The sequence below is a fragment of the Phyllostomus hastatus genome, unplaced genomic scaffold, assembly GCF_019186645.2.
Source record: "Phyllostomus hastatus isolate PE091 unplaced genomic scaffold, TTU_PhHast_1.1 phas_scaffold_129, whole genome shotgun sequence".
NCBI classification, from domain to species: Eukaryota; Metazoa; Chordata; class Mammalia; order Chiroptera; family Phyllostomidae; genus Phyllostomus; species Phyllostomus hastatus.
The window spans coordinates 4,705,785-4,728,217 of record NW_025334009.1 but is presented as its reverse complement, the minus strand read 5'-3'; the positions used below and the strand labels follow the sequence as shown (position 1 = coordinate 4,728,217).

The 22,433-nt window shown below is 55.0% G+C and overlaps 2 protein-coding genes and 2 long non-coding RNA genes across 11 annotated transcripts in view; 1 reads left to right on the top strand and 3 right to left on the bottom strand.

Moving 5' to 3' along the window:
• USP4 (ubiquitin specific peptidase 4) overlaps window positions 1-12,014 on the bottom strand; it is a 35,134-nt gene extending 23,120 nt beyond the window's left edge. For all 4 annotated transcript variants that reach the window (XM_045856803.1, XM_045856804.1, XM_045856805.1 and 1 more), the window contains exons 1-6: window positions 11,880-12,014; window positions 8,663-8,790; window positions 5,403-5,533; window positions 4,114-4,240; window positions 3,399-3,544; window positions 3,230-3,291 (exon numbers count right to left, since the gene is read on the bottom strand). In XM_045856803.1, coding sequence (XP_045712759.1) covers window positions 3,230-3,291; window positions 3,399-3,544; window positions 4,114-4,240; window positions 5,403-5,533; window positions 8,663-8,790; window positions 11,880-11,980 — 695 coding nt within the window. In that variant the 5' untranslated portion in view covers window positions 11,981-12,014. The remainder of the gene's footprint in view (window positions 1-3,229; window positions 3,292-3,398; window positions 3,545-4,113; window positions 4,241-5,402; window positions 5,534-8,662; window positions 8,791-11,879) is intronic.
• Window positions 12,015-12,283: 269 nt separating this feature from the next.
• On the top strand, window positions 12,284-17,453 carry LOC123830382. Of its 3 annotated transcripts, none has more exons than XR_006787759.1 (4): window positions 12,284-13,124; window positions 15,196-15,339; window positions 15,821-15,931; window positions 16,434-17,453. It is a non-coding gene; the product is annotated as an uncharacterized LOC123830382 (long non-coding RNA). The 3 variants fall into 3 exon arrangements; XR_006787758.1 differs by having other exon boundaries at window positions 14,933-15,339; window positions 16,497-17,453; XR_006787757.1 differs by having other exon boundaries at window positions 14,933-15,339.
• On the bottom strand, window positions 16,851-19,352 carry LOC123830383. Of its 3 annotated transcripts, none has more exons than XR_006787762.1 (3): window positions 18,838-19,352; window positions 17,941-18,354; window positions 16,851-16,958 (listed from the first exon to the last, which is right to left on the bottom strand). It is a non-coding gene; the product is annotated as an uncharacterized LOC123830383 (long non-coding RNA). The 3 variants fall into 3 exon arrangements; XR_006787760.1 differs by having other exon boundaries at window positions 17,941-18,204; XR_006787761.1 differs by having other exon boundaries at window positions 18,004-18,204.
• A 1,507-nt stretch (window positions 19,353-20,859) lies between these two features.
• Window positions 20,860-22,024, bottom strand: GPX1 (glutathione peroxidase 1). Its single transcript, XM_045856511.1, has 2 exons — window positions 21,715-22,024; window positions 20,860-21,421 (listed from the first exon to the last, which is right to left on the bottom strand). The coding sequence occupies exons 1-2, from the start codon at window positions 21,958-21,960 to the stop codon at window positions 21,062-21,064; spliced, it is 606 nt and encodes a 201-aa protein (XP_045712467.1). The 5' UTR covers window positions 21,961-22,024; the 3' UTR covers window positions 20,860-21,061.
• Window positions 22,025-22,433: the final 409 nt, after the last annotated feature.

The window sequence follows — 22,433 nt, the reverse complement described above, 5'->3', positions numbered from 1 at the left end:
CCACCGTGCCCGGAGCTCCTCTGTGCTCCGCCCACTTCTCCTGCGCACCCCAGGCAGCATGAAGCACTGCCCTCGAGGGCTGGCCTCTAGCACCCGAGGCCGGCACCTGGCGCCTAAGCCGGGGCCCCTCCACACCAACGCCGCAGCCCTCATCTGCGTGCGTGCCCGTCCCCACTTCGGGGACACTGGCCTCTCGCACTGAGCTGGCAGCCCTTCGATGGGGACTGTGGCGCGAGCGAGGCAGGCCCCACAGACCTCACGCAAGGACAGTAAGAGCGCGTCAGAACGGAGCCCGGTTTTAGACACCCAGCTGGTGTCGCGGTTGGTCAGTGTGTGTGTGTGGGGGGGAACCCCGCATCTTTGGTGGCCAGACCTTTTGGTACATGAGAGGTGCTGGTTTTTTTCTTTCACCTCTTCCTTCTCATGTTCTTCCTTTCTCACGAACCCCAATATTTCACCAGACACCTCGCCACCCTGCCAGAAGGCACTTCCCAGCCTCCTGGGAAGCCCGGCGTGGTCCTATAACTGGCAAAGAGACGGAAAGGGAGGTCTCGTGTGATTTCTCAAGGGAAGAGCTGTGTCCTGTTTCCGCCTCCTAGCCCCTCGAGTGCAGGTGCAACGGCTTCAGTCCCAGCGGTCACGCAGCGGCCTGCCGTGAGGACGGCGGAGCCAGACCATGGAGCGGCTGGGTCCCTAACGACCAGCACTGGCCTGCCCTCCCCCCAACCCCCAGTTCTCTTCAGAAAGGCACAAGCACCTGTCTTGCTTTACCACACTGATGTTCAGGTCTTTCCTAATGGCCACCACCCCTTTCCTAATCAACACAGTGTGTTTCAAAGACATAAACGTTCCTTTTACATTTCTGGTACTTACTCCACGAACTTGCTAGGATCTATCCCTGTTTTTATTTCCCCGTCAAATGTTTAGACTTGGGACTCTCCACATTTCCCTCATGAGAAGCACTTGAGGACGTTCTCATCTGACTTCTGCCTCCTGGGTCTTCCACGTTGCGATTAGCCAGAATTTACATCTGAATTGATACTGAAACTGGTTATTTTCTTAAACCTTCCTTCTCTTTGTTACTAAACTTTTAACTGAAGTGTTACGCTGAGAAACACGTAAACCACGAGAGCAGGACAATCAAGACGCTCCCACTGAGTGAACACGTGTAAGCACTCACACAAGGACCCAGGCCGGCCCCCGCCCCGAGGTGCCGTCCTCCTGTCCCGCGCGGTCACGACCCCCCCCAGAGCTAACCACCGCGGCCGTGACCGTGGGCCCACAGGTGAGTCCTGCCGGTTCTTCCGAAGCTTTACGCCGAGGGGGTCGCACGGCATGCCACGCTTTGTGCCCGGTTCCTCTCACTCCACACGGCTGGTGAGACGGGACGCTGCGGCAACACAGAATGCCACGGGGCGCGCAGGGCACGGCCTGGCTGCCCGCTCTGCTCTGGGTGGACGTCTGGGTTGGCTCCGCTCTGTGACCGTGGCGGGCAGTTCATGCCGTGAACACCTCTGACACATCCTTAGGGGAACACGGGGCGCGCTTCGGTGGGTTGAGCGCCCAGGAGTGGGCCGCAGAGTTGCAGAAACGCGTACAACTCCTCATTCAGTGCTCACTGCCAAAGCTGCGGAAGCCACCGTCCGGTCTCCGTGCCCCACCGGCAGCGCCCCGTGCCCCCGGCCGCTCCGCACCTGCACGGCGCCGGGGCCGGCTCTTTCCTCTGGCCTTCCCGGTGGGTGAGCGGGGCACCGCCCCTTCTGCCATCGCCCACCTGTCCCCCTCACAGTGCGTTCCAGAATTCCTCAGCCTGGCCCTCCGACTGTCCGCTCCGTCTCCAGCTACGCCCGGCTGTCAGCCCACACCCCGAATTCCGTCCCCAGGTACGTCTCCTTGTCCCTGCTTTACGCACCCATTGCCTCCTTTCCTGGACGACAGTCACTATGCTTACTCCACCCTCTTACGTGGCTGGGAATACGAGTCCTACTCCGACCGGTACAGGCTGCCATCTGTCACTTTCCTTTTATTCTGACTGCACTTGTCAGCTTCTCGTTCCAGCGGAGCCGCTCACCAGGCGAGGTCACGTCACCCCCGCACTCCCTGCGCCCACTCCCATGAGCCCCCTACCTCACCCAGAGGCAACGCTGCCACCCACTCTCTCACTCGGGTGCCGCCTCCCACCTCATCGCCCCTGGGCCCTGGTCACCCCCCTCCCGCCACCGCTCCTTGCTCCAGCCACGGCCAACTCCCGTGGTCTTCAACCAGGAGGGCTTCTGCCTCGGAACTGCTGCGGCTGCTGTCTCCTCTGCCTCGGCGTTACTCCCATTAAGCACCCCACTCACTGCGGACGCCCTCGCCTCTTCCACGCCCACGTTCACGGGGTACACCCGTGGGCCCTCCCCACCCTCCTTAAACCTGCCCCTTCCCGAAGCCTGGCTGGCACCTGCCGACTTCCTTCCCTGACTGTCCCCCCTTGGTGCTTGTAAACCACGGAACCTGTGGTTTTCTTATTTTACCTATTTTTTTGCTCGAGAACAGACTTTGTTTTGTTTACTGCTACACCCCCAGCTTCCACAACAGAGTCTGGCACTTTGGGGGGAGTGGGAGGGGAGCTGCGCCTCAGGAACTCTGCTCTGGTTCACTCACGGCCGCACACACTTCACCCGGAGACGCTAACCTTTAGGGGTCCCAAGGAGGCACCCTCTCTCCCAAGAGCTGCCTCCCTCCCTGGGATCTGTGGCCACGGTCCACGGCCTGACCGAGGGGGGCAGCGAGGCCCGACCCTGTCTCCACGACGATCAGCGCGCGGACACCCTTTCCCCACCACACACCGCCAGGAGAGGCCGTCACTCCTCTCTGGCCCCTTCCAGGATGTGCCCAGTTCCACACCACGCACGGCCGTCTCCTGAGACAGAGGTGCCTGGGGTCCCCTGGACAGAAACGGAGCCCCCTGACGGCAGAGCAGTGCCGCTGGACCCCGGCCCTCTCCTTTCCTTCTCTCCTTCTCCGCCGACGAGGCTCCCGCCCGACAGCCTTCCCCCCGGCGGCTGCCCAGGGGCCGCTCGCTGGAGACCAGGGCCTCCCACCGGGATTACTGACTCTGGGTACGGAATCAGATGTACTTTTCCCTCCGATTAAGCGCATTTTCCCCTTAGCATGGGTAACTGCCTTAGGGAAGGGTCTGTCTGACACCTGTGCGCCCGGCCACGGGGAGAAAAAGCTCACTCACTTGGACTGCAGGGTCTGCCGCGGCCACGTGCCGTCTTCATTCTGGGGCTCAATGACTAGCACCTGGGTGAAGAGGAGCACCACGTGAGGGGCGTGTGCGCCACCTCGCTGCCCGCGTGCCACGCCCCCGGGGCGGCGCTGCCCGCCGGGCCACGCCCGGGCCCTCCTACCTGGCCCTGGTACAGCCCGGCGTCCTGGACAGTGTTGTCTAGCTTGCTCAGCTGCTCGTAGGAGTTGTTCATGTATTTGTTCCACAGCCGCGTTTCCCGCTCCGCAGGGATGTTGAAGAGCTTCCGCATCTTCTTCTCGATGGTCGCTGGGGACAGGCAGAAACGTCACGCAGGGCCTTCTCCGGGGGAAGGCTACGGTCGGCCCTGGTGGGCGAATGCTCCCCCTCCTGCCTTTCCGGATGGTCACAGGACGCTCTGGATGGACCGGAAGTTCTGACGGACCCCAGGCCACGCCTCTCCCCTGGGCGTCCTCTGGCACTGACGCACCGGAAGCTGCCCTGTGCTTCTCCAGTGACACGGGTCCCGTTTACAGCACAGTGCAAGGTGGAAGAGTGAGAAAACTAATCTTTCCAGGTAAGACAGACCTGGTTTCAAATACCAGCTCTGCCACTTTCTCGCTAAGATTTTTTTAGTCAGTAACTTTAAGCTCTGAATCACATTTCTTCATCTTTCCTCCCCTGTGGCAGATGGGCAGCGACCACGCCTGGTGCGCTGCAGAACACGACTCACGGGCTTAACTCGCCATTCGGACGCCCCGGGGCGCAGGCTGCCAGGTCAGGAGCGGTGACGCAGCCCAAGACTGTCTGGTGACAAGTCTGAGGAGGGCGTCGCACCCTCTCAACCAGCCCCCTGGGAGCCCAGCCCAGCTACTCACCGATGGTGTCCGCCTTGCTGAAATGGCAGCTCAGCACATTGGTGGGATCGCTGTTCTCACAGAGCTTCAGCTCGAGCAGATACACCTCCACCTTGCAGTGCTTGACGAACAGGCCGTGCTCCACGACCTGCAGAGGAGGCACGGAAGGGGGAGCGGCGGTTCCTGACCTGCGCGGTCTCGGAGGCAACACGGCGCGGCAGTGACAAAAGGCAGAACCCGCGGGTAGTCACCTTTCTTAAGTGACCGAGGGATCAAAAGTATAGTTTTTAAAGCCACTGACACCTGTCCAAGGAGTTTGAACACCTCGTTTCCCCTCATCAGGGCCAACCAGGAGCACCTCGGTGGAACCAGAGCCAGCGGCACCAGCACTCACGGAGAATTCCTTGTTCGTCTCCGAGCGGGTCATGGGGCTTCCCGCGCACCACGGGAGTCCATCGAACTGGAGGACTAGAGACCACGGGTGAGCCCTCGGCGGAACGCCCACCACGTGGCGGCACTGTGGGCACTGGGGGACATCTGCAGGGAGCTGGTATGCCTCTAAACTCTTGATCCCTAACCCCTTTCTGGGTCCCAGGTTCAAGCTGAAGAAAAATAGGGTGGTTCTGGCCCTGAATAGTGACTCCTGGAAGCACGGCTTCGGGACTACAGCTCTGCCCTACTCTGCTAAGCTGGGGAGCAACAGACCAGGCGGAGGAATGCACCCCATGCCCATCTATCAGCAGGCTCTCAGGCCCCTGTGATTTCCCCTCCGGGAGGGCAAGCTTACTGTGGGGGCCAGGGCGGTGGTCTTCTCCTGAGTCCTCTCTATGAGGGATTAACAATCTGGCTTTTTAACCCAGGACCTGCCTGCCTTCAAGAGGTTGTTCACCTTTGGGTTATAAAAACCTGCCTTTTGAGAAACTCTACAGTGTGGCCAAAGACGCGCAGGCACGGGGGGAAGGCCCATCAGCAAGGCTGTGAGACAGACGAGAGGCAGTGCATCACTGTGTGTGCACAGCACCCCGAGCACGCTCTCACGCAGACAGTGCTCTCCTGGCGCTGCCAAGCACACCCCAGCCACTGGGCGGCGCTGATGTTCGGAGGCCGCGCCTGTAACATGCTGGGGGAGCAGCCTCACCCGCCACCACTCACAACCGTAGTTCCCCAGGGAGAACTGGAAAAAAGGCCTCGAACACCTCCATTCAACCGCGTGGGTACGTCCCAGCCCCAGAGCCCAACACCAGCCCGTGTGCCCGGGGGGCAGCCGCAGACACCCAGCAGCAGGGGTGGCGGCGGCGGCTCGCGCTCACCTTCCTGACGATGGGCTGCTGGCCCTCCACGCAGCCGTACCAGTTCAGCAGCTTGTTCCAGGCCTCGGCTGGGACCAGGACGTAGTCCAGCTCGTCGATCAGGTGTTCTTTCAAGGTCTGACTATCAGGATCTGAAAAAGGAAACAGCGTATAGCGCACGGCTCCTCTCCCCAGAAATGTTTGCTTCGCGTGTTTCTTGCGTCCTCTCCAGGGAACTGTTTACAAGAACGGTACAAAGTTGCAGAACTCTGCCGCTAGCCCTCACAGAGCAGGCCAACTGCCCTCGTGTCGTGTCGAGCCACGCTCTCTGAACATCTTCTGGGAAACTGGAAGGGGAAGAGAGAAAAGCTCCAGTTCACATTTTCAAAGTACTTGCAGATTCCACAATTACAATGGCTCATCACAATGAATATTTAATATACTGCTCTGCATAGTGAGACTGCATTAAGGTGAGATGCTGGCTTCCCCTGAAAAACTTACTACGAAAGCAAACAAGCAAGTCACTGAAGTTAAGTTTACTTCACCAAGACTCATTTAGCGTACATACTTTCCAACGCGCCAAGTCGAAACTCAGTCGGACCCTCCCCCCTGCCCCAGGAGGGAGAACCTCCCCCCCACCCCAGGAGGGAGAACATTGTCAACGTGCTGAGCATCCACCCGACAGCCACCAGAGAGGCCACACGACCAGGAGTCGGAAGCGGACGTCCGCGGTCTGAAACACACGCCCTCCGCGGAGGGCCCAGGGGCTGACCTGGTCCAGGGAAAATCGACCTCTCCCCGTCCCCCGCAGGGGCGTCCCCACTAAGCCCGCGCCGTCTCCACCCGCTCCCGCAGCAGTGCAAACCACTGCTCTCCGGCCAACAAGGGAAGCCGTGAAACTGGGAAGCACAAAGGACCCACAACGGGGCTCCTCATCTGTAACCCGAGGCAGACGACGTTAAAAGACGAAAACCTTAAGCGGCATCTGCACAAGTGGACCCGGGGACCCCATCGCCCCGTCCCAGCAGGCTTCTGCCCTGCGCGTCGGGGCAGATTTCAGGTCCGATCTGCCTCTGCTGTTTCGTTTCCGAGGAAAACAGAAAGGGACTGAAGAGCCTTGGAGAACAGGAACACCAGGGCTGAGAGAGGCGGAAGAATGGAAAGATGTGGACACGCACTCAGTAGGGTCTTCTGCAGCCCTGGAAGCACAGGCGGCAGACACAAGGCCCGCAGGCCAAACCCGGCCCTCTGCCTTGTTTTATCCGGCGGCAGCACCGAACTCTCGCTTACCAGTTAAGGAGCAGTTACATGTACACAGCCCTAAAATTACATCCGGCCCTTGGAAGGCAACCGCAGGCTGATGTGGCCCCCGGTGAAAATGAGTTTGACGCCTCTGCTTTAAAGGGAGGAGATTCTGATACACGCTACAACACGGATGAACCCAGAGGACATCGTGCGAAATGAAACAGGCCAGTCACAGACAGACAAATACGGTAAGATCCCGCTCACACGAGTGAACCAGAGAGGTCAGACTCTGAGACACAACGTACGGTGGTGGTTGCCAGGGGCTCGGGGGAGGGCAGACAGGGACTTACTGTCTAATGGCTGCAGTTTCAGTGTCACATGATGACAGTCTGGAGACTGCTTGCATGACCATGGGAATACCACTCAACTGTACACTTAAAAGTGGTTAAGATGGCCCTGGCCGGCATGGCTCAGGGGCTGAGCATCTTCCCGCAAAAGCAAAGGGTTGCCAGTTCGATTCCCGACACGCCAAGGTTGTGGGTTCAATCCCGGTCAAGGCACGCACATACACCAATGAATACAAAAACAAGTGGAACAAAAAATTGATGCCTCTCTTGTTCCCAAGGAAAAAAAAATTAAACTGGATCAACACCACGCTAAAAATCACACAAGGGTCTGAAACGAGGATTCAGCCTCTGCGAATGTCTTCGCCACAGAGGTAAATACAGAAGGTGAGAGCACAGGCTGGCCTAGGCAGGTGCCCGTCTGATGCACAGCGGAGCACAGGTGGAACGAGAGAGGGGTGCAGGGCAGACACCACCAGCAAAAGTACGCTTACCCTCTACTTCCCACACTTCCGTGAGCCCCTCCAGCCCGCACCCCTGGCCGCAGGTGGAAGGCAGCCACACTGGGACTGGCAAGTGACCGAGAGCCTGGGAATTAAGGAGGTGATCCTCCTTCGCCCGAGATAGGTCATTCCTGCACTGTCGATGTTCCAGGGTTTGAACGGAATGTACTTCTCCCAAGCACAGAGCAGACGTTTCAGGCCAAAGCTAGGTGACATCAAACTGGGAGACCACGGCAGGAATGCTTGCCCTTAGCTGAAGGTCACGAACATGACGTCCCAGAGCCCCTCCAGCTCTAGAATGCTCATCATCTTTACTATCTTTAAAAGCCTTAAGAATTCTCCTTTGTAAAAGAGAGGAAAGGACAAAGTGCAAACATCTTTCAATGATCCCTTGAGGCAACTCCATGGTATAATGCCACCATGCGACCTACTTCAGGAAGCAAAGCATATGACATTGTGTATTATGTAATTCAGACGCGCCTAAACAAGGTCTGAGCTGAAGCACTGCTCCTTTTTAAAGGCACCCGGGTTAGCGTCAGGCACTTGGATCGAGCCTCGTGCGCTGTCTGCCTTCCTGCTGCCCTGATTTGGGGCACAGGAGATGGATCACCTCCGTCCTGCTTGCAGGGAGTCCACAGCCAGGCAGAACAAAGCCAAGGAGAGGCTGGCTGTCCTCTCTGTGAGCACAGAGGAGCAAGCTAAGTTCCGCATGTCATCATCACTTTTCCTATCACTTTTTCACCCCTTCCACTGGGAGCTGACTGTGATCATAACTCTGCCGATGCTCCACCCTCCCCATGCAACCTCTGTGACGAACACAGCCATCAAAGAAACACCGGATGAATGCTGACGAGTCTGCAATGTGTTCCACTGTAAGGTCTGGTCCCCAAATTTCAGATTCCAAGTACGATCTCAAAGTGACATCCTATTTCCTTCCATTCCACAAGTAGGCTAAAATCCCTAGCAGAACTCATTTGCAAGGAAAGAAATTTTCCATACTAGATGCATGCTCTTGTAAGAAGCAGTTAACTTAGGGTCTGCAAAGGCCTGCCCTACGGGCACAGAGGACATCTGTTTCTTCCCCTCACAGGAGGGGACTCAGGTTCACACGGTTTGAGTCACATATAAACACAACCTCAGGCCACTGCCCAGGCGGACATTCAGCGAGACAAGCGACAGGATACTGCACCTGAGAAGAGTCCGGAGTTGTCTATTGGGCCGGGAAACAGGTTGTGCTCACCCACGTTGTACATATCCCAGCTGTCGAAGCCCACATACTTCTTCCACTGTTTGAACCACCGGCTGTCGATGAGATACCTAGAGACAGACACAAATGTACTGTAGCAGACAAGCTGAGGTTGTGAAGTTTCTGCAGCTACTCCCTTAATTTTTTTTTTACAGTCTTCCAACTTGGGGAACTGAAAAAACACTCTCCAACGGGAGCAGGGCCAGGCCCCACGTGGCACAGAGAGTCACGCATACTTCCCAAAGTATCCCATAAGGGAAATGATTGCTGAAAGAATAAATGAAAAGAAGGAAATGACTGGCTTCAAAAAGCTTATTTAAAGGAGCTATTTCACCCTGGCTGGTGTGGCTCAGTGGATTGAGTGCTGGCCTATGAACCAAGGGGTTGCTGGTTTGATTCCCAGTCAGGACGCATGCCTGGGTTGTGGGCCAGGTCCCCAGTAAGGGGTGTGCAAGAGGCAACCACACATTGATGTTTCTCTCCCTTTCTCCTTCCCTTCCCCTCTCTAAAAATAAATAAATAAAATCTTAAAAAAAAAAAAAAGAAAATATTTCTATGGCTAAAATCTTGTTTGCTAATAACCAAGTCACTAATTTCGTCCTTGCCCAGGTAGACAATTTGGTTACACTGCTTTGCTTGACATGAATAGCATTAAACTAAATTTTTTCTGAAAGTGGGATAATAACACACTTCAGAAGTCCTTTAAAGACCAAACAAGATATCTAAAAAAATAAATAAATAAAAACAAGTGGCCCTGGCCAAATAGCTCCATTGATTACAGTATCATAACCATACACCAAGGATTAGGGTTCAATCCCCAGTCCAGACACATATAAGAATATAAGAATCAACCAATGAAGGCATAAATAAGTGGAACAAGAGATCATCGTTTCTATCTCACTCTCTTAAATCAATAAGTAAAAATGTTTTAAAAATGTGTGTACGTGTGTGTATACACAACACAGAGAGATCTGTCTGGAAAAGATCCAGCCATTATTAATATAATGAGAACAGTTTGCACAACATCAACATAACCTGACAGCCAAAGAAAGTAGACTGGAATGCGCATGTGTGAACAATGACCACTTCACTGTACTAGTCAGTATGGGAGTAGACGCCATTGAGTGAGCATGTGTACTGTGTGGCCATCGAATTCAAAATGACTGAGTGAGTAGAACTATGACTTTGAGTCAAATTTTGCATTAAGCTTGAACATCCCTCTGTGGAAACTATTCGGATGATTCAGAAGGCCGCAGCTACGGGCAACTGGTGATTGGCAGCTTCATCATGACAACATGTCCGCTCATGCGTCACGTCTCAAGCAGAGTTTTTGGCGAAACATGCAATCACCCAGGTGACTCAGCACCCCTAGAGCCCAGATTAGGCGCCCTGTGACTTCTGGCTTTTCCCAAAACTAAAATTACCTTTGAAAGGGCAGAGATTTCAGACCATCAGTGAGATTCAAGAAAATACCACAGGGCAGCTGACTGCGACTGGGAGAACTGTGAGAGGGCCCAGGGAGCCCACTTTGAAGGGGACAGAGGCGTCACAGTCACAGTCGTATGTACACTGTTTCTTGTATCTTGTATCTTCAATAAATGTCTCTAGTTTTCATTCTACATCACTGGATACCTTCTGGACAGACCTCATATACATATACACACATGCATATGTAATAGTGTCTACATATATTTTTCTTGCCCAAAACCAAGTTGATCTGGTTATATTTTAAAGCTATTAAAAAAAAAAAAACCAAAAACCCATAACCTGGGCTCGTGCAGCTCAGTAGACTGAGAGCCAGCCTGTGAACTGGGAGGTCACTGGTTCGATTCCTGGTCAGGGCACATGCCTGGCTTGCAGGCCAGGTCTCCAGGTGGGGACATGCAAAAGGCAGCCAAATGACGTTTCTCTTGCACAGTGATGTTTTCCTTTTCCTCTCTTTCTCCCTCCATTCCCCTCTCTCTAAAGAGTAAAAATCTTAAAAAAAAAACACATAAAAGTATCTTTATGCTGTTTTACAATTAAGACAGAAAGAAAGAGGAGGAAATCTCTGTGGGGAAACAAAACACAACAATTACGTGGTGAGCCCTTCAAATTTTATAACCAACAAACCTCAGAGATCAGGCGGCTTCCCAGAGGCCACGAGGATCCGTAAAAATACCTTCAAATCTTTGAAATGCTTTTTTCCCTCCAAACACTTGTAGTGTGTCATTTCAGTCTCTCTCAAACTCCCTATGCTCCTGCTGAGCATTCTTCAACCATCCCCCTATGCAGAGAAACTTCTAGAAGCGCCTCTGCGTGCTCTGCCGTCCACAGGTGGCTGGCTCCAGTGTGTCAACGCCTCCTAACCCCAAAGTCTCTCTTCCCTACTCAGCTCCCTCCTCACTGTGAGAGACATCATCAACACCACCACGGTTTTGAAAGAGGGACGCTCAGTCATGTTCAATGCAAAGCCAAGCCCCACTCTTATACTCCCACACGATAATCCCACACAGGAATCTCTTTTAGTGGAAGGACTGTCCCTTCTCCTACACAATTTATTAAGAAAACTCTTGCCTCAGATTTGCTCTTCTAAACGCCGGGCTTATCTTTTTATCTAGGCTCCGCAGTCCTGCCGCCGCCACAATCATTTTTGACATTTGCTACTAAAATGACCTGGGACTCGCAGACATGTATTTGTTCAGCTTGACCTTGACATCTGTTCTGCAGCTTACAAGTTACAAAATACCTACTTCAGAGCTTCGCCTCTACCCACTGAGGCAGGGGTGAGGGGATGCTTTTAATAGGAAGGACCCCGGTCTGTGAGGGGTGGACACCTTCGCCCAAGGTCACTCAGCGAGTCCTCGAAGGTAAAGGGCTCTTCCCATCCTCAAAGTCCGCGTGAGCACTCCCCATTTACCCCATCCAGCAGCCCTTTCCTCCGCTAGGTCCGCACCCTGGGGCTCGGCAAGGGCCGAGACGACCCTCAACTCCGCCCATACTGCCCCCAAAATAATCTCAGGGTCCCGCTCCTGAGGGGCCGGAGTCAGGCCACTCTCCTCAGGGTCACTAACATCGCCTCCGCTGGGCCCCTACCCAAGCCGAGAAGGAGGCTCCTAGCCTGAGCGCCAGAGCCCCGGCCCCTGACCCTGCGCGGCGGAAAGGAGGGCCCGGCGCTCACCACTGCGCCCCTCGTTGGAGCGTGGTCCTCATCAAGGCCCTAAGTTCGGATTTCTGGGTCTCCGCATCAGGTCGCTCAGCGCAGCCTCCGCCTTCCGCCATCTCGTCCGCGGCCCCGGCCCAGCCGACCCGGACATCCGCCTCGCGCACAGCGTGCTGGGGACCGCGCCCACTCACGCCGCACGCACGCACGCGCACGCACGCGCACGCGCGCGTGCCCAAGCCCCACCTGGCGCCGGGCCCTCGAGCGCCGGCCCGCCTCCGCCCTCTGTCCCCGCCCCACGCACCGCCCTCACCCGCGAGTGCGCGGTGGAGGGGGAGGGGGCCGGAAGAGGAGGCGGGCCGCCGGGAAGGCGCGGCCGCTTCCTCCCACCCTGTGGTCCGCTCGGGAGGGCGTAGGTCACTCCTCTCTCTCTGTCTCTCTCTCTCCAGCCCCGCTATCTGCAGGAGTCACACTGCAGGTCCCGCGACTCCCCAGTTGGAGGAGTTCATTGAGGGGACCTGATGGCCAGTTGCCCCGCGAGTTGAACCCGGGCAACCGGAGCCCCAACCCACCTTCCCTTGATCCGTGGAGTGTGTATCCCGCTTGCCCTCGTGCTCTATAAGTGCCCAAGGACGCAGTTTTGAGATAGCAATGCTGTGTTGAAACCTTCTGGACGGTATTCGTGACTCAGTTAAAAAGCCTCTCTATAAACTTGATTTCTGGTGGGCAGGTAGGAGATCAGCTTTTTCGGCTGCCCAAGACAGGCTTCCTATGTAAATCCTCTGCCACCTACCAATCTGGAGTGGCCAGCTCCGAAGGTTTCTCCGGGCACTCCACACTAGGGGCGGTTTCAGATTACACGCGCCAGCTCCACAAGCCCTCCACACTAAGTTAGCTACTTGCCTGTGTCAGAGGGTCAGCAGCCACAGGGGAGTGATTCCGACGGGGGAAGATCGGGAGAGGTCCAGGTGTGCTTTCCACCTTCAGTGCCCACGCTTCTTAATTTGCTGCAACGAGTACAGTGTCCTGAACACTTTGTTTTCCCTCTCGACCTTGCACACAAAAACAGCCCTTCTCTTGGAGGGGGATGGAAACCCAGAGCAAGGTGGGGGCCAGACGGTTGGCCAACATGAGTCCTCCATTCACTCGTCTAGCACTTCCTGTCCTCAGAGAAAAATAAGATCAAGACCCGGTACCTGCCTTTATACAATCTAATGGCAGAGGAGAGATCTACAAATACTTGCAGCCGCCAAGCGGTGCGTGGTAAGTGCCATTAAAAGGGGTGAACCAAAGACCGTAGACCCGGAGCTATGAAAGGGAGCTTTTGACTTGAGTAGCATTTGAGTGTGGTCTTGAAGAAAGCCTAGAAACGATGGTTCCTGTTACAGGAGGGGATCAGAATTTCTGGAAGAAGCAGGGCAGGATTCAAGAATGAGGAATGAGCCCCTTGAGCTGAGCACAGACTATTGAAAGAATCTGAGGTCTATAACTTTCTAAATCTGCAACTTTCTAGATCTGCACATCCTGCCTTAAATGGCCACAGGTACTGTGGGGGGTTTTGGAGTTGAAAAGAAATGGCTGAGGGCGCTTTACATCCAAAGTGGTGCAGCCCAGAGGCTCACAAGGAACCTTTCCCTGCAGAGGTGGATACAAGGGAGGAGAGAAGGACGAGCTGTGTTCCTTGTTGGAGGTAGAGAAGGGAGAGCTAGCCTGGGGCAGGTGTGTCGGTCATTTGAACAGATTTACTATTTTTGTGTTGGGTTATGGCTAATTGCAATTAATTTCTACTCCCTGGGACATCCATTATGCACTGTCCGGTAACAGAGGCCACTTCACACTTGGGTAGGTAACAGGGGGGAGTAAATTTTGGAATGAAAACTGCCTTCAGTAACCACATAGCAGTTGGTAATCTGCAGGTAAGAGTTACCGCTGATGCAAGTTGTGCGTCTGCGGAGCCAACCCTGACAAACATGAGTACCCTTTTGTGAAAGTTCTTTGAAACTGTTAAATGTGTTCAAACGAGGAACACTACCTTCAGCCCTGATATTTATGGAAAAAGAAAGTTGGGTAACCAAAATTGCTTCAGAACCTACATTAGAGGGTGTCTGCTTCCCTCTTCTTTTTTTATCAGCTTCTCCCATACCATTTATGGCGTGGGTCAGAGTCTTAAAGAAGTGGGACAAGTCCTCAACACCACTAGAAAGGAGGACAAAGCCTAATTATGAAAACAAAAACTAGGGGAAATCTTTTTAAACCTGGATCTCCTCAGTGCTGTTAAATTGCTGTATAAAAATAGTGCAGTGATGCCCTGGCTGGTGTGGCTTAGTGAACTGAGTGCTCGCCTGAGAACCAAAGTGTCACCAGTTCGATTCCTGGTCAGGGCACATGCCTGGGTTGCAGGCCAGGTCCCCTGTATGGGGACACACGAGAGGCAACCACACATTGTTGTTTCTCTCCCTCCCTTTCAAATTTCTTTTTAAAAAAAACAGTGCAGTGATTATGGGTATTTCCTAAAATTTCAAGTTAGACAAAGTGCCAGTAGTTAAAATGGAAGGGATCAAGTGAAATTTCATAGTCAGGAGACAGATTCATAATTTCCAAAGCTTTAAAACTTTTTAAGTGAGTGTGATTAAATGTTACAAACTGAGAACTAGTATCAATGAGCATCTGCCGCTGTGTTCCTGCCGTGTTCCTGCCGTCATGGGAGTGACCCCATACAATTCAGAGGACAGGAGTTGAGTGAGTCATCTCAGGAGACACCCTAGCCCCAGGGTGGTGTGCTGCTTTGCGCCATTTGCAAGGGAGAGATGTAGGCCCAGTAGCACTCACTTGACCACAAGACCAAACTCCAGAACTGAACAGCCCACTTGTTGCCATGGAAACTTGGGCCACAAGAACAGGAAGGAAAGCAGGAAGTTAGCTGTAGGGAAGAGGCCTGGCTGACTGGCCAGGTACTGCTCGATCTAGATCTGTGAAGATCCATTGATATTTGGGAGTGTGTAGTGTCTGGTTGTGTAAACTTTAAGTTTTATTTGGTTCCAAGTCATAAAGTTCTTGTCTTGTCTTGGCAGGTGCCATGGCTTGCTCTGCACCTAGCTGGCACCGGCCCTCCCAAGTTACCCGGTCCTCACTGGGGCAGCGCTGAGCACGTGTCATGGTATTCACAATTACTGGGCACTTTTTCATTAGAGGCGACATCAGGAGAGAAATATTTTCCTTGCCTGTGCTTCCTCAACATGTCCAGGGGACTGCAAAAAAAGTTAAAAAGCTCTAGAAGCACATTTTAAACGAATTAAAAGTCCTATCAGTGACCTTTTAACTTATGCTATATAAGGGTCAGGTTATTGGGGAAGGTGACAGAGGCAGAAGCCTGAAAGAATCTCAGAGAAGGAGGAGGACCACCGTTCTTACCTTGGAGACTCATGCTGTTGGACACCCCCATCCCGGTCACGCCACTGCCGACGGCCAGCCCTGATGGGTAAGAAGAGTGCAGGGCCCTGGGCCCAGGTGTCTTCTCTTTTTCCTCCCATTCTGTGACCAGCAATGTCTTAACCATAAACAAGTATTTAGATGTTAGTTGTGTGTGTTGTTCACCCTTTGCGCAGAGCAACTCTCCGTAAATGTTTCTTGGATGAATGGATGAAAGCATTGTGCAGACTGGTCATTTTTTCCACTTGACTGGTCATCTAATATGTGCTCACAGTCCCTACCCTCCAGGGGTTCACAGCCAGTGTGGTTGGGGAAGACGTTTTCACACGCAGTGATAATGTCCGCTGTTGTGTGATCAAAGTGCTGCAGGAACATGGAGGGTGGGGCTGCAGACACTTCTCTGGGCAGGAAACTTAAGCAACCCGTGTCGGGAGCATGCTTAACGTCCCCCAGCCTTTGGGGGTGCACGATGAATCTGCCAAGGAATGCTCGGGGGACCAGGGCTTCTTTGGATTCATATTCATTCACAGGAACAGTCACGTGCCAGGGACAGAGGAAGCTGGGGTAACAGGAGGGTCCTCGGCAGGGAGACCCCTGTGAAGCTGGGGGGCCTGCAGCACTGGAGGACACCACCACCCAAGGTGAGCTGCCCCTGGACACTACTCACACTCCAGGTGTTTGGACCAAGTGAGCCTATGCTGTGGCCTCCTACCCTGGCCTGGCTGTCCACAGCTACGCTGGAGCTGGGAAGGGCGCAGGGGGTGGGGCTTCTGTCTGCAGGATGAGTGATGGACAGGCTGCTGTGCCCACGCCTACCACCTCACTATCCCATCATGTCAATTTCCTGCTTTTGAATGCAACTAACAAAATACCCACCGACAAGTGGCCTACCTAGCTGATTCATTTTAATACTCACCCAAGGATATATTTTATTATTGATTTTAGACAGAGGAAGGGGGAGAGAGTGGAAGGGGGAGAGAGTGAGAGAGAGAGAGAGAAACATCAATCTGTTGCCCCCCACCCCACACGTGCCATGACCCAAGGATCAGACGGCAACATTTGTGGTGTAAGGGATGATGCTGCAACCGACTGAGCCACCCAGCAAGGGCCTAGCTGGGGACTCTTGTTTTTCTTTTGTTGCAGGACAAGTCTGGAGTCATTCTTGGGGAGGTCACAGCTCAGAGTTTGCTTCTCTGTTGCTTCCAGAGCCAGGATGCAGACTCCCGAGACCTCACTAATGGAGCCAGAACTTGCGTCTGCGCCCCGAGCCACCCACCTGGCAGTGCCTGATGGGAGGAGGCCTGTGTGCAGTGACCTGTTGACCGTTGACCGCTGGAGCAGGGCTTTTTCGGTGCAGTCCCAGGCGTGCCGCCCCTCGGTGACACACTTGCCGCCAGCCTCTTCGGTGACTGTGAGGACAAAACACCCTTCCAAATTCAAAGTCCTCCAGCAGGAATCCCTGCCCATTCTTAAAAAATCCATGCTGTGTTCTCCGAGGGGACTTTTTAGCCAGTACTTTTTTTTTTTTTTTTTTAGTATTGTCCCAAAGTTAAAACTTACGTGATTTATTAGGCTGATCAGGCTGGGAGTGCTTCTCTGACAAGAATCTTGTTTTAGCCCTGGCTGGGGTGGCTCATTGGATTGAGTGCTGGCCTGGGAGCCAACGGTCTAGATAAATAAGTAAAAAATACTCTTTAAAATAAATTTTTAAAAGATTTTATTTATTTATTTTTAGAGAGACGGGAAGGGAGGAAGAAAGGGAGAGAAACATCGATGTGCTAGAGGTACATCCATCGGTTGCTTCTAGTATACCCCCAACTGGGGACATGGCCTGCAACCCAGGCATGTGCCCTGACTGGGGATTGAACTGGGGACCTTTGGTTCACAAGCCAACACTCAATCCACTGAGCCACACCAGCCAGGGCTAAAAAAAAAAAAAAAAATTTAAAAATTTAAAAAAGAATCTTGCTTTAAATGTTGTTTTTGAAACTACATTGCAACAGAATAAGCAAGTCATCTGATAAAGGACTAATTGTGCAAGAAGTGCCTGACCAAATTTTATCAGATTTTTAAAAAATTGAGGTATATAGCCTGGCTGGCGTAGCTCAGTGGATTGAGCGCGGGGCTGTGAACCAAAGTGTCGCAGGTTCGATTCCCAGTCAGGGTACATGCCTGGGTTGCAGGCCATGACCCCCAGCAACCGCACATTGATGTTTCTCTCTGTCTCTCTTTCTCCCTCCCTTTCCCCTCTAAAAAATAAAGAAAATCTTTAAAAAAATTGAGGTATAATTAACAAACAAAATTATAAAATATTAAAGTATTGCATACCATAGTGATTTAATATACATAATTGTATCTGATTTAATGTTAAAAGAAAAAAAAGCAAAGGCAAAACAAAAAAAAAAAACAGCATTTCTGGAAGAAGTGCTAAAATTCGAGTTTCTGAACCCAGGTGAACAATAGCAGGGCCCACCCCTTTTATAACACCTGTGGTCTGAGGGCCCCTGTGTCCTCCTGCTCAGCAACGTCCTGCAGCCCACCTCCTCCAACCGCCCCCTCCATTCTTTGAATTTAGTTGTTTGTTTGAGCTGCTGAATCACAATGGGCTGGGGTGGGTACAGGTGGCATGTGTAGGAGTGTGTGTGCTTACGTGTTGGGAGGAAACGTCCAGCTTCTTGGGGAGGAAGCCGAAGTGTTCACGGGCTTTATTTACCGGAGTCTTCCTGGAGAGGAGGGGGTTGGAAAGGACTCTCAGGGAAGGGAGGCAGAAGCTTGAGGCCTGAGCAGGATCCTCGCCAGTCGCCAGCCGGGGTCAGCCACACAGGAAACTGAGAAGAAGTTCCCTTCCCTGGTAGCCCAAGGCTTGCAGCAAGAGGGAAGACAGTGGGAGAGGAGGGGTGAATCACCAGGCAGCCTGTGGGGAAGAGGTGGAGTCCGTTTGGAAAGCCCTGGTTGCCATCTTGGGGCCTCAGCAGACTGGGCGGCTCGGGCGGCCGCACAGGGAGGGGGAGGGTTTGATGCTGGGTCAGCATCTCTGGCGGAGGAGCACAGGTTTCACAAGAACCTAGGTGACGGGAAGAGGGGAAGGGAGGACGAGTGTGAGAAACCTCGATCGGTTGTCTCTCGCACGACCTGGCCTGCAACCCAGTCACATGCCCTGACTGGGAGTCCAACTGGCGACCTTCGAGTCCTCAGGCGGGGGCTCAGTCCCCTGAGCGACAGCAGCCAGGGTGCACCTGGGCGATTCTCGAGTGCCGTAGGTTTAGCTCTTGGGGCAGGGCCTGGCACTTCACGGCACTGGGCTCTCTGGCCTCGCTCCCAGCTGGGCGCCTGAAACTGCACTTGCACGATCCGCAGCACTTGACCCAGCCGAATGTCATTTACGGAATATCCCCTCCCTCGGTCCCTCGACACCACCCTTGCTCCTCCCAGCTGTGGCTCTCTGCCGCGGGACCTGGAAGGACTCGTAGGCCTCGGGGCCCACACCCCCTGATCTCTTTCTTGCCACCCTCCCCAAGTAATCTCATCCCCTCCAATGGCTACGTACCTGTTCCCTCGGCTACACCGTTGTCTCCAATCCATACTCCTTTCGGAGCCTCTTGTAACTGTAACTGCTTGCCCTGAACAGTGCCATCTGGATGTCTCACGCACCACCTCTGGATCTGAGCGCATCCCCTCCCCTAGCCTGCTCCCGAGGCCCCCTTCGGGCCCTTACACGCTGCTCGCTGCCAGTCTGGCCTCCATCAGCTCGTTCCTCGGCCAGCTGCGTCTGGACCTGTCTTCAGCTTCGCTGCTGCTCCCTCCAGAAGTCAAGCGTGACCCTCCCTACCGGGCCGGGCCCTCGACGTTCCCCGCACTGCCTCACAGAACTAAACATGCTTTTACTAACTACATAGCCTTCCTGCCTGCCTGGGGACTGTGTCCCCGGCACCCCGCAGAGCCCTTGGCACAAGACTGGAGGGCGATGGTGCCGTCCGGAGGCCAAGGGCTTTTAGGGGAGCTGTGGGGTGTAGGAGGTCGCGGGTGCCCCGGGTATACCCAGATACACCAGATGGGTTGCTGTTCTCCATTCCGGGAGTCAGATTTGAAGGCCACAGATGACCAAAAGTCCCTGGCCCTGTTTGAGTGGAAACTCCTCCCCTTTACACTGACAAACACTTGCTGACTCATGTCACATGCCAGGCCCAGTCCACCTTCCGGGCTCTCGCCCTGTGGGGAAGCTGACCGGTCATAGATGCAATCGAGACTCGTGAGTTCTGAGAGGAGTGCAGGTGGGGTGGGGCCCGAAGGGAGGACAGACAGCACTGCCCTGCTCACCTCAGAGGGGACTCAAAAGCTGAGCTGGAGCTCTGGCTGGTGCGGCTCTGTGGCTTGAGCACTGGCCCGTGAACCAAAAGGTCACCAGTTCGATTCCCAGTCAGGGCACATGCCTGGGTTGTGGGCTGGGCCCCCACTTGGGGGTGTGTGTGAGAGACAACCCATCAACGTTTCTCTTCCTCACGTCTCCTCTGTGTGAAAATAAATACTTTTTTAGAAGAGCTGGAGTGGAGAGGCCTTGTAGTCAGAGAGAGGTGGGCCTGCGCAGGAGTTCAGATGGAAGAGAGCCAGGACTGAGGCCCCGTCACCCCCTCAGTGACCTAAGGGCAGACAAGAGGGGCAAGGCAGCAGCGCAGATTCCCAGTGCGGGCTGAAGGGAAGGTTCTGAGAGCTGGCTCAGCCACTCAAACCACCGATTTGAGCGTGGGTGCCAGGACCCCGGAACTCTGGCCCACGTTCGGGACTGGGCCCTTGTCTGCCCAAGCAGATGCTGCATCCGGGCCCTGAAGACGCTCTCACACCGTGATAGCACACGGTTCCATGCCTGCACGGGAAGATTACCGACAGCAGGGCCAGGAGATGGAGAGGTCGGACCTGAGCCACACCTCAGACACAGCAGCTGGCTGCAAGATATGTCCCTACCCGGAGCCTGACTATGCATTTGCCACTGCCACGTGCCGTGCAGGGCACGGTCAGAGGGCCAGTTGTATACTCTTCTCACTCTGAATACACGAGAAGCAGCCACCAGTAAGGACAGCACTGGAGCAGGGGTAAGCACTAGGTAGCAGTATGCGAAGATGTAGCAAAATAATGGGCAAAGGATTTGTCATGTTGCATGAGCTCCCAACCGTGTTCAACAGGCTTGTGTGGGCCTAACGTTGGGAGAAGCCAGGCCCTGTGAGTGGGAGCCCATGGGGTTATTTTGTGTGAAGGTCCTTTCATACCCGGCAAATGCTCAGAAAGGAGGCGCCTGCTCCTGGGGTTAGGAAGCCAGCCCTGACCTGTCTCCCTCTTTCTGAAGTAAGGACTTTCCCTTCTAACCGGGCCTTGGGAGGGCCCCACTGCCTGTCCTGGGAGAGGGAGAAACACGGACAGGAGCCGGGCTGCCCACGTAGGGAAGGGTGGCTCCCACACACCGCAGAGAAAACGAGAAGTTCAGTCTCGGCCAGGGGTGGGGGGCTCAAGCTCCCAGCCCCATGACAATGAGTTTAATAGGGAAAGGCGGGGACACTGACGCAGGACACACACACAATTCTGGTGACACTGGAAAGTTTATTGTGAAAAGCCTCGGGCATAGGCGGGGGTGGCTAGGGTGGACAGACCAGGGCCCATCTGGAGGGAGTTTCCTGGGCATCAGGCATTCCTCCTTGTGGGTTTAGAGGAGACGCCTTCATGGATGAAATCTCCAGAGGGCAGCGCTGGGACCGTCAAGCAGCAGGGCCAGCAGGGGCGCCCTAGGCGCTGCTGGACGCCTTGGTCAGCAGGGCTTCGATGTCGGGTGCGATGTCAATGGTCGGGAAGCGGCGGCTGTACCGGCGCACAGGCACGCCGTCCGGGCCCACCAGGAACTTCTCGAAGTTCCAGGAGACGTCGTTGCGGCACACCGGGGACCAGGTGATGAACTTGGGGTCGGTCATGAGCGCAGTGGCGTCGTCACTGGGTGCCGGCAGCGCCTCCCGCAGGAAGGCGAAGAGCGGGTGTGCCTGCTCGCCGTTCACCTCGCACTTCTCGAAGAGCGTGAAGTTGGGCTCGAACCCGCCACCAGGTCTGACGTACTTGAGGCAATTCAGGATCTCTTCGTTCTTGGCGTTCTCCTGCGGGAGGAAAAGAGCAGCTGGGAGCCAAGCCCTTGAGGAAAAACCTTCTGACCGCCAACGAGGGGGGTTTTGGATGACTCACCAGGCTCTTTGCCCTTGTTGCACAACCCGGGGTGTGTGTGGGCGGGGCGGGCGAGCACTGGAGGAAAGAGGGCCTGCGGCGGCCTCTCCACACCCAGGACAGGACCTGAGGCTGCGGCGCCAGCGACCGCAAGGCCACCCTCCTGACTGCTCCCCCCCCCACCCGCCCCGCCGTACCCCCCACCCGGGTGCCGCTCCGCTCAGCGCACCTGATGCCCGAACTGGTTGCACGGGAAGCCGAGCACGACCAAGCCCCGGGGTCCAAAGCGCTGCTGCAGGTCGTTCATCTGGGTGTAGTCCCGGACGGTCGTGCCTCAGAGCGAGGCCACATTCTCAATGAGCAGCACCTTGCCCCGCAGGGTGCCCAGGCTCACCGGCTCCCCGCCGGTCAGCGGGCGTGCGGAGAAGGCGTACACAGAGCGCGCGGCCGCCGCCGCCATCTGAGCAGCGCACATGGCGTGAGTCCAGGACAACGCCAGGGAGCGCCGGGGACAGGATCACTAGGGTGGCTGGGGTGCACCTCCTTTTAATAGGCAAGCAGTGACATCACGTGGCTCGGGCACTTTTCCGGCCGCCCCACCCCCTGGGTCCCGCCTCATCCGGCCTGCCTGGGCGGGTGACCCGCAAGGCGGGAGGGTGAGACCTGGCCGGATGCGGACACCGCCCAGACCCGGCGCAGGAAGCGCAGCGCAGCGCCCACACTGCTGCGGCCGTCCGCTACCCCAACCGTCAACCGGGCCAAGGCCTCAAAGCTTCATGTTAGGGGTTGGATCCGGCCGGAGGAGACAGCAGCGCGCGCTGCTCCTGGCCACACACACCCCTCCCCGCCTGGGCCGTGCTGCTGTTGTTGCAACACGTGCCCTATTGTGGCTGAATGCAAGTTGTGACTTGCGGTGAGGGTGCAGTTGGCAGCACCTGCAGAGGCAAG